This window comes from Alnus glutinosa, chromosome 9 (assembly GCF_958979055.1).
Source record: "Alnus glutinosa chromosome 9, dhAlnGlut1.1, whole genome shotgun sequence".
Classification (NCBI taxonomy): Eukaryota; Viridiplantae; Streptophyta; class Magnoliopsida; order Fagales; family Betulaceae; genus Alnus; species Alnus glutinosa.
Window position 1 is genome coordinate 2,505,035 of NC_084894.1, and position 13,083 is coordinate 2,518,117.

At 36.2% G+C, this 13,083-nt stretch overlaps 1 protein-coding gene across 5 annotated transcripts; it reads right to left on the bottom strand.

Annotated features, from left to right (window-relative positions):
- Nucleotides 1–559: 559 nt before the first annotated feature.
- On the bottom strand, nt 560–8,572 carry LOC133877449 (uncharacterized). 5 transcript variants are annotated; one of them, XM_062315756.1, is made up of 14 exons: nt 8,040–8,571; nt 7,737–7,782; nt 7,112–7,632; nt 6,448–6,650; nt 6,156–6,353; nt 5,538–5,609; nt 4,449–4,544; nt 4,072–4,151; nt 3,815–3,890; nt 3,374–3,584; nt 2,717–2,913; nt 1,920–2,025; nt 1,509–1,598; nt 560–1,381 (listed from the first exon to the last, which is right to left on the bottom strand). In XM_062315756.1, coding segments are annotated over exons 2-14 (2,601 nt in total). In that variant the 5' UTR covers nt 7,739–7,782; nt 8,040–8,571; the 3' UTR covers nt 560–632. The 5 variants fall into 5 exon arrangements, with proteins under 5 accessions (XP_062171740.1, XP_062171739.1, XP_062171743.1 ...); XM_062315755.1 differs by having other exon boundaries at nt 8,034–8,571; XM_062315759.1 differs by lacking the exon at nt 7,737–7,782 and having other exon boundaries at nt 8,034–8,571.
- Nucleotides 8,573–13,083: the final 4,511 nt, after the last annotated feature.

Below are 13,083 nucleotides of genomic sequence, written 5' to 3' on the forward strand. Positions count from 1 at the left end.
AATGCAAAATTAATCCCTATAGCTGGCCTAAATCACAATCCTTAAATTGCGTAGATGTTGTGTAAACTCTCTAATCTTAAAAAAGAATTTTAGAAACTGATTTTTTGGAACATTTCGGGAGTATATGGTATCATAAGGTTCATTAGTTAGGATGTTGCATATTATCTTCAACTTACGATTTTTTATTTATTTATTTTAATAAGGACGGATCCAAGGACCGATTAAAACTGTCATATCATTATTGTGAAATAGTTTTTGGATCAAAATTACTCGGAGGGAAAAACGTCATTCCGAGAATTATGACTGCTTCACCCAGAAAAATGGCTACTCTTGGTACACCCAGGAACCAAGTAGTAACAGAAGTCTCTCTTCTTATTAGCCGTTTTCTCTTTCGTAGCAAAAGATTACTACAAGTTTGGGACAGTCATGAATCCCATGAGGAACCATTGGCTATGATGAACATCTTCTCATAAACCCTATTGTTAAATCAACATTAGCTTAGGCCCATCTGTGTAGCTCAAAAGTCATTAAGAAATTTGAAGTACCAACTCTTGAGAGATCGAGGCAACAAGAAGACGAAATTTATTGGTGATAAATTTACATGTGGACTCCCCAGTCCCGTACATAAATTATTAATCATTAATTTTGAAATAAACGGTATAAGATTCATCCTTGAAGCTCAGTAATGGTGCAAGAAGGAAATTCCTCTTCACCCCTTTGGCTACAAAGCTGATAGGATGATACTCACTAATCCCCTTGTTCAACACAAAGCTAGCAGCCTGACTAAAATCATCATCTGATGCGTCTGATTTGCAGCTCAGCTTTATGCTTTTGCCTGAATTATAGTTCACACCACTATACACAAAGCAATCCTTGTCGCTTTCCGACTCCAACGATACTGTTTCAGCCTTTCCGTCCAATCCTGCAACCAACCGGAAAGAGGAAGAGCCAACACCACCAGGAGAGTCTGCAACTCCAAGGTTTTCATCCTTTCCTTGGTGTACTACAACCATTCCAGGAATATCGAATGGTTCTAGCATGACTGATTTGCCAATGGCATCTTTTATTGTTGAAAATTTTTCGGAAGATGAGTCATTTAAGATGAGTCTGAAAGTGGCATGAACAGAAGAATTGGTGCCAGATTCTGGAAACTTTTCCATTGTGATCGATTGGTTTGAGTTAGTTAAGGCAAAAGTTGAATCTCCAGACTCTTGGGACAAGGAAACCAGATAAGTATTATAAGCAGCAGGTATTGGACTTATCCAGTCTGAAAGAGAGTTGGCTGACCCACTTTTGATGTCCCAGTCACCACTGGTATGACCCGCTAGCAGATATGGGCCATGAAGTATTGCATGAATAGAAGCATACTCTGGCCGGTCATCTGAAGTTCATTAGGAAGACATTGTCAATAATATATCATCCATACCAATTCTTTTCCTGATCATTGAAATTATGCAGGGGTTCAGCATATGTACAAACTGCTAAAGTGGATTATCCCATGAAAATACCTTGAATGGCTTCTGTTCTCAAACCAATGGGCAGCTGAAGAGTTAATTTGTCACCAGATCTCCAGCTTCTAGGGACTGACAGGAAGTTACCTGCATCAGGATATGATTAATCAAGAAACTCTTATCTCTCTCTCTTAAGTAAATAACTACAGTTCCTTTTCAAGAAGCTCAATGGTTTGCACCAAAAGTGCCAGAGTAAGAGCCAAACGGCCTTTCAAAAGAGACTCAATACCATTGACCAATTGTGTGAAAACAAAAAAGGAAATACATGATGAAGGTGAAAAGGATCAAAATAGTTAAAAGATAAATACAATTCCCAAAAAAAAAAAGGGGGCTAAAATATGCTGGGTCCCTTTTTTCATCTTTTCAAGAAAAGCTAACATATAGTCTATAGAGAGAGGAAATTCACACCTGGAGCCGGTATTGGCAAACTCTGGCCATTTAGTAATGCCTTCGCACCGTCTGCAGACGTCCAACTTGGTATCCGCAAGTTCAAGTTAGATAATCGGCTTGCTCCCTGCATATCAGATACAGTATAAAAGCTATTCATACCCATGCTGAAACCAAATCAATACAGTGAGCACTAGCAGAAAGAGAAGCACACTAATACTAACAGTACTTGGACCAATGACCCCTCTCAACTGGAGATAAGACAAGAAACAGCACGTGCATATGCGTTGGGATATATGGCTGTGTGTTTGTAAGGGAGGGAGGGGGGGAAGAGACTATGAGCCAAAGTTGTTTAAGTACCAAGAAAAAATTATTCATAGGCAGCAGTTCTTTAAATGTCAAATCATGCAAAAGGAGTTTCATGGATATTATTATGACTGATACCAGCACGCTATCTTAAGGAAGTTTTAACATAATACAAAAAGTACGAGATGTGAACATTGAACACAAAGCCTATTTCCCAGACAGCACCCTCCAATTAGTAGGATCCATGTTTCCCTGAACTGCCTTCAGATCCATGTTTTACTTCCACTAAATCGAAGCTTTATCAATAGAGGGTAATTCCAAACTAGAAAAGTATTAGTATAGTGCAATATAAAGGGATCTGTGTACAATCATGATAATTAGCAATTATGTGTTCCTTGTCCAACTGACGTCACAGGGTAAATATTTTCAGCAGTGATTTCTTGGTTACTATAATCAAAGAGCAAAATTAACTTCTATGTGGCTTTTAAGAGAAATGTAATTTTAACCAGTACCTCCTTAGAAGAAAATGTCAATGTCACTTGAAGGAAAGGATCCCATGAACCAATAGGATCAACTTTCTGATTGAGCAAACTTTGTCCGGATTTCCAATCAAGCGAGCTTGATATATACTGGATGATGTAAAGACCAGGAACTTCTCCTTCCTCTTCAAAATAAATGGAATCTCCTAACTTTGAGAATGATTCAATTCCTACAGAAGTAGCATGAAAAAACACTTATCAGATGGATGGAGTGCTAAAGAGATGCAACATCAATGGTTACCACTCAGCATTTATAACAGAGATAACACTTAGAAAATTACATTAAATTGTTCAATCAAAACAACTATAACGTGAAAAGCAAATCTTCATATTCCATGAAATTAAGATTATGGTGAAATCAAAAAGAAAAAAAGCTCTGAACTTCCATTCTGTTAAATTATTAAATTCATCATTTCTTATCAGCTTATGCTCTTGGGATAAGCGGTGATTTAATATAGTATCAGAGCAGAGGTCTTAAGTTTGAACCCTGACTTCACAGTTGAGGGGGAGTTTGAACCCCCACACGTGAAGATGAATGTTAAAATATTAATTAAATAATTAAATTCACAATTTCCTATTAGCTTAACACATTCTAAAGCAATAAATTTGAAATTGACAATCAATTCACACCTGTGCCATAGCAACACCAAAATGACTGATCTGTTGTTCCCCATCCATGGAAGCTTGTGGCCTTGGAAACTCCACGACCTTGTGGGAGCATGTAAATCATCACTCCAGGATCCGTTCCTCTTTGAATGCTTAGCACACCATTTGTCAAGGCGCGCTCATAGTAATCCGCATATGCCATTTCCTTGGTCCATGTAAACAGGCGGCGAGAGACCTACAAAATCAGTGAGACATGGTAATATACTAAATTTCGAGTTGCCATAGTAATGTATCTTCAAAGAAAAGGAAGAAAGAAAGAAAAGAAAAAGGTCATACACACAAATCCGTGATATCCAACATATGACGCAATTATTTAGTTATGTTGATAACTATAAATCAATTTCCAACAAAAGGATCAATCGAAAACTCCATCATCACTATAGAGGGGAAAAGGAGAAGGCATACCTTCAGCATGTTATAAGTTGTACAAGATTCTTCATTCTCTGTCTGTAGAGTGCTTGCCAATCGCTTGGGGTCTGACCTGCCAGGTGCAAGGGGAGCAAAATGATACACATCAGAAAAGAGTGTGAAAGAAACTAACAAAAATCATATAAAAACTAAAATGCACATAGGATTTGAAATAACTGTTCTTATTCACTCAGTGTAGCATATAGAGATTCACATAAGAGTAAATGAATTGAAATATGAATTACTAATATTACCAGAACTCACTGACTGATGTGCCTCCTGTTGCATAGCTATGAGAAGAATTAACAATTTCCATGAAGAACATCCCCATTGCCTGGCACACCATAATCGAATGAACATTATAAACTATTGGAGATAAGTTCATGACCATATTTTTATCGCATGGACCTTCAGAAGAACAAAAACTAACCCTAAACGGCAATTAAAAGATCAAGTTCTTTTAACAACAAAGGTGCAAGACCAAATGAATAGGAAGAGCAATCTCAATAACAACTCATGGATATGGAGGGTAAAAAAGCATATCATAATTACACACGAGCACTAGAAGTGATGCCAGGCTTTGCTGGATATTGTTGTTCAGATGATCTATAATTTGTATAAAGCAATTTACCTTATAAAGTGGATCACCAGTGACTTCATACCGCATTTGAGATCCTATAACAATTGGGATATGTGTATTGGCGTGAAAACCAGATATGTCATCAGCCTACAAGTAAAAGAAAGAAAATTTTGTTAAATAATAGCAAGTATAAAAATCAGAATTTGCAGTAACTTGGAAACTTCAATATGAATCAATCCGGAAAAAGAGCTTGAAAACTGCATATGTACAGGTGATGTAACTTATAGAGAGAAGCATAAAATCAATGTGGTGTTCTGAGAGAAGAATAATGTGTCCAATAATTCATCAGTGAATTTACTACCATCATTTTGCATTTTAATTTATAGTAAGATATTAAAGATTACTACTTACATTCCTTGATAAGTTGAAGACACAAAATTGGACATTCTATGTGCTACTGATGTTGGTTATTAATTGGCTCCAGAAGTGAAATAAATGATAGGCCGGAAATTACAGAATATTTTCCACTGGTTAAGCTGGATTAGCCAGAGAGGGCTGATTCAATTTCTTTATGAAATAAAGTAGACAGGAAACCAACATGGACGACGCCTTGATCATATGAATTAGATGTCTAGAGTATCAATAAAATTGATTTTTCCTTCTTTTTTTCCCTATTTTTTTTAAACCATTAGTAAGCTATTGAGAAGATTTCAAGTAGAGGCCCTCTCTTTTTATAAATAAGGGTTGATAACTTCAAGAAACATGCTTTAAGTTAAAAGAGTACCTAGAACAAAAGGCGAAGAAACAGTACCATTGGACCACAAGGCCACTGATTATCACTCTAAATCTGAATCCTATATCCAATTCTTGCATTATGTGCATAATATTTGCAGCAGATTAGAGACCAGAATTGATTATATGCCAAAAGGTAGTAAGAAAAGAATCCACTAATTATAAATTCGAAGTTCAGAGTGTTCCTAATAGTGTTTCAGTACTAAAGTAACAGTTAGAGAGGTTTGGAACATTACTTCGTTTTCTCCAAAGGAGAACAGATTACTTGTTATTGTTTACTGTTTGCCAGAAGATCATTGAAAATCCAAAAAATCAACCGAGCATTAATGAACAGAAAATAATGGTTACCTGTACCGCAAGTAATCCTAGAAAGCATGGTTTGTCAAACAGGTGAGCCAACAATAAATGCTTCGGAACTTGCTGCACATACGGAGATGAAGGCTCATATCATAACCCAAATATACAATGATACGAGGACTTTGCAAACCTACAGTAACAACATGCTAAAAGGAACTTACTAAAGAAAATCTAATCAACCATAACAAGTCACAACTTACCCCCATTCACCACCGTTCACGACAGTTTTCATTTTCTTTATGACTAGCTATTAGATCTTTAAATTGACCAACTATTGGAGCATAACGTGAGGTTATTTTCATTCAATGCAGCAGTTACTGCAGGGTGCTATCATACCACAGATATCCAAACTTTCCATAATAATTGCAGATTCAAATAGTTTCTAAGATACATTTTCCAAAGTCCGGAAGAAACGCATGGCATGTGGTATGTGTGATTAAACAAGATTTCTGGAATAGCATTCTTAATAAAAGTTCGCAATGGCTTATCAATCTGGCCATTTCTGCATATACATATACCAACCAAATTCAAGAGACGGTTAATATCATGCAATTAAAGTGGAGTATCAGCCAGAGGATTTAACAGAACCATCTAGATAAGTTTACTTACCGATATGCTGTATAACTTGTAAAGGACATCATTCATGCCACCAGTTTCTTCATTAAGTGATAGATAGTGCCTTTCTACACTGTGCTTTGATATCACATTCTGAACACGGTTGTAAAAATACTCAACCATCCATGTCATCATTTTTAAAGCTTGAGCATTACCAGCAAATGTATATTGATCCAGTAGGCCTGCCAAGATCTGTCAAAATATACAAGTTGGAAGCTAATTGCATAACGTTTTTAAAGCCAAATAAATCAAATCCATCTTGTTAAAGAATTGAAATAGAATCTACCTTGTGAATGGTATAATACGGAGCCCAAACAGGTTTTATAGCTTCAAAACGATCAAATAGCTCGGGTGGAAAGGCAGAAAGGTATCCCGTGCCTATTTTCTTCTGACAGTCATATAAAGCAGATACTAGAGCTGACATTTTCTGTTTGAGAGTATCATTGTGAGTGCTAGCCCACATTAGTGCTGAAGCACTCAAGTAATGCCCTTCAAGATAACAAAAGCCAGCTATTCATTATAAAGCATAAATATTTAAATTTCAAGTACTAAAATTGCACTAAAACATCCTTTCCCTTTGTTGAAAGTAAAGGACTTGCCAACAGTGTCAGGCTAGAATATAGAGGAACTAAGCAAAAAGAAAAAGAAAAAGAAAAAACAAATATGGTCTAAATTTTTTAATGAAATTAATTCATATGTCAGATTCTCCCAACAAAAAGCAAAAATGAAACTAAATAGGGCGGCCTGAGCACTGTATGTGGAATTATTCCACTTCTTGAAGATTTTTTGGTTTCTTTCTTCAATTTCCTAGCACTTAGGTAGGCTAATGATTTTTCTCTACAGGAAAGAAATAGAATCTAAAAAAATACAATAAATTTGCATAGACATTGAGCAAAACAATAGATATAGTAGAAAAGCCATGATTAAGAAGATTTACAAGATAAACTAACCAACAAAATGACCCCGAAGCTCAATATTCGGGGCCTCCCAGCCCCCATATGCTTTGCCAGGTGTTGGCAAACCAGCCGTCTTCCTAAAGCTCCAAACCAACCTATCGACATCCAACAACAATAGATACTCCAAATTTGTTTGCTGCGCTCGCCCATGCAGTGAACTCAAATCCAATCTCACATCATGCAAAGACACCTCCTTAAGAAAATCTCCGGATAGTTTAAGCCCGCCCTTATTTTTCATTTGCCGATACATCATTTGCCAACTGTACTCATCTTCTTCCTTCAATACCTTTCTTGGTAGCAAATTCGCCCAAGCAGATTCATCAGTTGGTATTAAATGATAGTGTGAAAACATCTCTTCCTTCCACGTTTCATTTTTCGATGATAGGAGCTCGTATCGAAGAGAATGTGATGAGAGCTCAGTAGGAATGTTTGTACACTCCTTACCCATGGCACAACCACATAACACAAAGACTAAAAGCACGACCAACATTTGAAAGAACACAAACCCCTTCATCCTTATAAAATAAAAAATAAAAAATCTTCAGATTAAAATTGCCCCAAGAGCGAAGATCAAATAGACAATCTGAGTTCAAATTCAATTAAAGAGAATCCAACATACATTTTACCAAAAGTCAGAAAGCAAAAACATCAAACTTGGATGAATCCTATTGGAAACAAAGATGAAAACAGTAAAAACCAGGGCATTATGAGTTCAAAATCAACAAAAAGAAATCACGACATTCACTTTCAAACAAAAACCAGAACACAGAATTTTTAAATTCAGTGAACCCAGCGAGGAACAGACACACTTTGTGACTTCAAAGTTCAACTAAAATAGAATGAAAGCAGCCAGTGTATGAAAAACCCAGAACAGAAAACCTTTAAATTCAATGAACTAACAGAGTCCAAAACAAACCCACACCCCAAGATCGAATTCAATCCAAAAAGGATAAAGAATCACAGGCGAAGCTTGAACAGTGTAAAGCGCAATCGCATGTGAGGCTCTATATATAGCCCCGCGAAGCTATCAGGTCAGCTAGAGTCCAAGAATTCCAGCCATATCCCAAAAACATCTCGTGAAAGGTAAGGTGTCGTTTTCTGCGGATGTGGCTTTGACCGAAAGAGTCGCTTGCATAGTTGATGTTTCGAAGGCATCTATTTCTGAAAAAAGATAGCTTTTTTTTTTGAATTTGAACTGAGAGGCGTTTGTGAGAGCGAGAATTCTGAAGAAATCGCCATTTTCTCGCACCCGGATTGTTGGCTCTACCTGTCAGGACTACTATAAGCTTATCTCATCCCAACTTTAAACATTTGAGATAACGATTACCATAACCTGGAGCAGTGGAGCTCATCTAACTCTAAGTTTAGCACCCCCCGTACACATTTAGCAAAAACGCATGAACATCACTATAAATGAAATCGGGACAGCGATTTCTTCCGGTGATGAAAACCAAAAACGTCTTTCACAGCGGTAATTATTGTTTTTAGATTTTTTTTTTTTTTTTTTTTAATACGCGTATATGAAAGAAATTCTGTGGTTCTGGTCCTCCGGTGAGCTATCTTCGTCCGCTCTGTGTACGTTCTTCGCTTTATTAAAGGGGGTTACGACTTATGTGTAGTTTTCCGTAAATAACTTGTTCCAATTTAGTTCTCATTACAAAATTCAAATTATATATATTTATATATATATATATATATATAGATATATATTTATTTATTTATTTTACAGGAACATACCATGCAAAGCTATTCCTATAAGTTGGGGTGGCTTCAAGAAATTGTTTGCACTAAAAAAGGCAAACATTAGATCTGATATTTAATGAGGCACCAAGACCTAGTGATTTATCACTCGAGCCGACTCATTGTGGTTAATACTATTAAAAATGAAGTTATACGAGCTTATATGAATCGAATTGAGTTTATACGAATATGACTCGTTTAAAAATCGAGTTTAATTTTGTGTACGTGATTGGATCATTTATTAAATGAAACGAGACCGAGTCAAGCTTATCCGAGCCGAATTCAAGCATATTCGTGAGCAGCTTTGTTTGTTTACTGAAGTTGGACCTATTTGCTTAAGTTGCTTACCACATGGATGTGTCCTAGCAACTTTTTATGGGGAGGGAGCTATTTGTAAAATAATTATATGGACTAATTTTGAATTAATTTTTTTTTTTTTAAAAAAAAAAGAGTACTGTGGTGCCCAAAGAAGAAGAAAAAAGAAAAAGAAATAGAGCGTGGAAGCCCTATTTTGTTTTCTATCTTTTATGGTACGGAATTCAGAATGTAATTGGATGCCTTCTAAACCAGAAAATGACATACAAGTCCCTTTTTTTTTTGGGAGAAAGGACTCACTGAGACCTTTGTTTTGTTATTTGTTGTTTTTTGTTTTATCTCTAATTAAAGAAGTGGCCCTGATCAGTGATCATCACATGGTGATGGACTGATGGTGGAGTCTTTTGCTCAGCATGCACTCCTGATAAAGTGATCAGAAAAGTTCTCACTATACCCACCTCTCTTGTTTTTATGTGTTCTGTAAAAGTTTTAGTTCTTTATTGATATGATTATTAGCCCTAAATTGGGGTTAGGGGGTGTGACACATGGTCTTCTCCTTTGTATTCATGGTTATGGTTGCCATTTGTCTTGGTCAACATTTTGATAATTTAAAACTCCTTTTTAAACTCAATAAAATAGAGGAAGGGATATGATAGATAAATGTACCAAGCTAGTCAAAAGAAAAAAATGTGATTTGAATTTTGTTTTCTCTTTTCAAAACAAAAACATTGACAAACAATCCGCCAAATTAAACACAAAATTTTCAAAATTATTTTCACTTTTATGTTACATCTTATTTACCATGTACGAGGATCCCCGCTAAGCATTCATGGCTGAATGGACGACTTTGGACATGGCTAGCTCCCATAGTGTAAGGGGCGGTCATGTGTACAAGGCCTGAGAACGAATCTACCGCCGTATGTACATTTTTTCAAGCAAAAAATACAACCTAAAATGCATTAACAAGGTAGATTGTAAAACATGCTTGCTAGTCATTGGTGTAGATCTCTCTCTCTCTCTCACATATATACTTACCTTTACTCTTCAACTTTACTTGTATTGAAGTTAAGAAAGGAGACCTTACCAATTACCAACCCAAAAAGCATATTTATGTGCCAAACAACATCCAATTTATGACCCCACAAAATTTTCATCAGCTTTTTTCTAAAAGTTATATTCCAAGTTAAAGCGCATGCTGCTTAACCATATGAATTTCTTCCAGCTTGATATCTTTGCCTAGTTGAACAAAAGAAAGCTAGCTGCCAACAATTATGAACAAATTATTGACTTGGTTTGTCCACTGGTGGTTCAACACTCGGCCATACATATAGCCATAGGGTCCAACGCATAAAAGTGACAGCACCCCGCGACAATTTGATGGATCTGGATCTCTAGTAATTTGCTGTTCAGATTACTAGTAATACGGGTAGTAAATACGAGAGAATTCTTGTAAGGCCCAGGTAGGGATGTAATCAAGCCGAGTCCAGTTTTAAGATTTCAAGACTGGCTCGTTTATGAGTCAAACTTAAATAGTCGAGCTCAAATTCGAGCCGAGCTATAAAATGCGTGTTCAAGTTCGGCTAATTTAAAACTCGGGTGATCTCGAGCTCGTTGAAAATGACATTTGAGCCGAGCTAAGTTACTCGACAAGCTCGGCTAAACTAGAGCTCGAGGTAAGTTAGTTAATTACATTTACTTAGTATATGTTAATTAACTAGATAATATGTTAGTTTATGAACTAACTGGTTAGTATGTTAACTAATACACACACATATAAATACTAAGTAACATATATAACATATATTACTTAATTACTAATATACATGCTTAAATTTATATAACTCATTTTTACTAATATATATATATATATATAACTCATTTTTACTAACGAGCCGGTCAAGCTTAGTTTTGTCGAGAGAGTCAGGTATGTATCACTTATTAACCGAGCGGGTTTCTACAGTAACAAGCGAGTTATTACAGTATCAAGCTCGAGTTCGAATCGAACTAAACCGAACGGATTGTCGAACAAATTGATTTATTTACATTCCTAGGTTTTTGAACTCACATGGTGATGGAGGAGTCTTTTGCTCAGCATGCACTCCTAATAAAGTGATCAGAAAAGTTCTCACTATACCCACCTCTTTTGTTTTTATGTGTTCTGTAAAAGTTTTAGTACTTTATTGATATGATTATTAGCCCTAAATTGGGGTTAGGGCGTGTGGCACATGGTCTTCTCCTTTGTATTCATGGTTATGGTTGCCATTTGTCTTGGTCAATATTTTGATAATTTAAAACTCCTTTTTAAACTCAATAAAATAGAGGAAGGGATTCGATAGATGAATGCACTAAGTCAAAAGGAAAAAAGGTGATTTGAATTTTGTTTCCTCTTTTCAAAACAAAAACATTGACAAATAATTCAAATTAAATACAAAATTTTTAAAACTACTTTCACTTTTATGTCACATCTTATTCATCATGTACGAGGATCCCCGCTAAGCATCCATAGCTGAATGGACGACTTCGGGCATGGCCAACTCCCATAGTGTAATGGGCAATGATGTGTACTAGGCCTGAGAATGAATTCACCGCCGTATGTACATTTTTTCAAGCAAAAAATACAACCTAAAATGCATTAACAAGGTAGATTGTAAAACATGCTTGCTAGTCATTGGTGTAGATGTCTCTCTCTCTCTCACACACAGATATATATATATATATACCTTTACTCTTCAACTTTAGTTGTATTGAAGTTAAGAAAGGAGACCTTACCAATTACCAACCCAAAAAGCAAATTCATGTGCCATACAACATCCAATTTATGACCCCACAAAATTTTCGTCAGCTTTTTTCTAAAAGTTATATTCCAAGTTAAAGCGCATTCTGCTTAACCATCTGAATTTCTTCCAGTTTGATATCGTTGCCTGGTTGAACAAAAGAAAGCTAGCTGCCAACAATTATGAACAAATTATTGACCTAGTTTGTCCACTGGTGGTTCAACACTCGGCCATACATATAGCCATAGGGTCCAACGTGTCAGGCCAGCTCAACCATAAGGCGAGTTAGGCGGTTGCCTAAGGCTTTCAATGGAATAAAGCCCCAAAGACAAATTCTAAAAAAAAAAAAAAAAAGGCTCAAAACAAGTTTGTTTGAAATTTTTTTTTTAAAAAAAGTGAAACACATGAAAGTGACAGCACCCAGGAACAATTTGATGGATCTGGATCCTCAGTAATTTCTTGATCGGATTACTAATAATACAAGCAGCAAATATGAAACAATTCTTAGGAGGCCCGAGTGTCCGAGTAGAAGGGTGGACTGTTTGAGTCTTGGCCTCATATGACTGAATGGAAAATGCTATTTTTACAACACTAACACAAGATAGGCACAACAGTGGGCCTCACCCCATGTGAGGAGCTGTTGTGTCCATGTTATGAGGGTATAGTACAGCAATCGACTGGATTATTAACAAAATTGTCAAGATCTCTATTCCAATTTAATCCGCATTTTCTTCTCCAAATAGATCATTGCTGATTTTGCTGAAAATGACAGCTGAATTTCATGGTACCTTCTTCTTCCCTGCCCTCGTGGTGGGACAGTGTGTTGAAATTTTCTTTCTTCGTACTGGGGACAACTAGTGTGGAGCATTGTGTAGTGGCATCCAGACTGTGTGACCTTTCAATTAATGGAAATTGAAAGACAAGTTGCATCATAAAAATCTGTCATCTCAGAGAGAAAGAAAAGCTGTAAACTCAGCTAGGTATGGATAATACTTGCTTTAGGCTTGGCTACTGAGAAAATGATATGCAACTCAAAAGAAGAAAATGGGAGATAAAGAGTGGTATGCCTCAATTAAGATCAATTAGGAGTTAAACCTTTCAAATTTACCTTATTTTTGTGCTGGTAAAAGAGCAGAA

Coding starts and splice junctions, on each gene's coding strand:
- LOC133877449 (XM_062315756.1), bottom strand. Junction 4,545..5,537: donor TAGGATTACTTGCGGTACAG/GTAACCATTATT, acceptor TTTTACTTGTAG/GCTGATGACATATCTGGTTT. Junction 2,914..3,373: donor TTGGTGTTGCTATGGCACAG/GTGTGAATTGAT, acceptor CTACTTCTGTAG/GAATTGAATCATTCTCAAAG.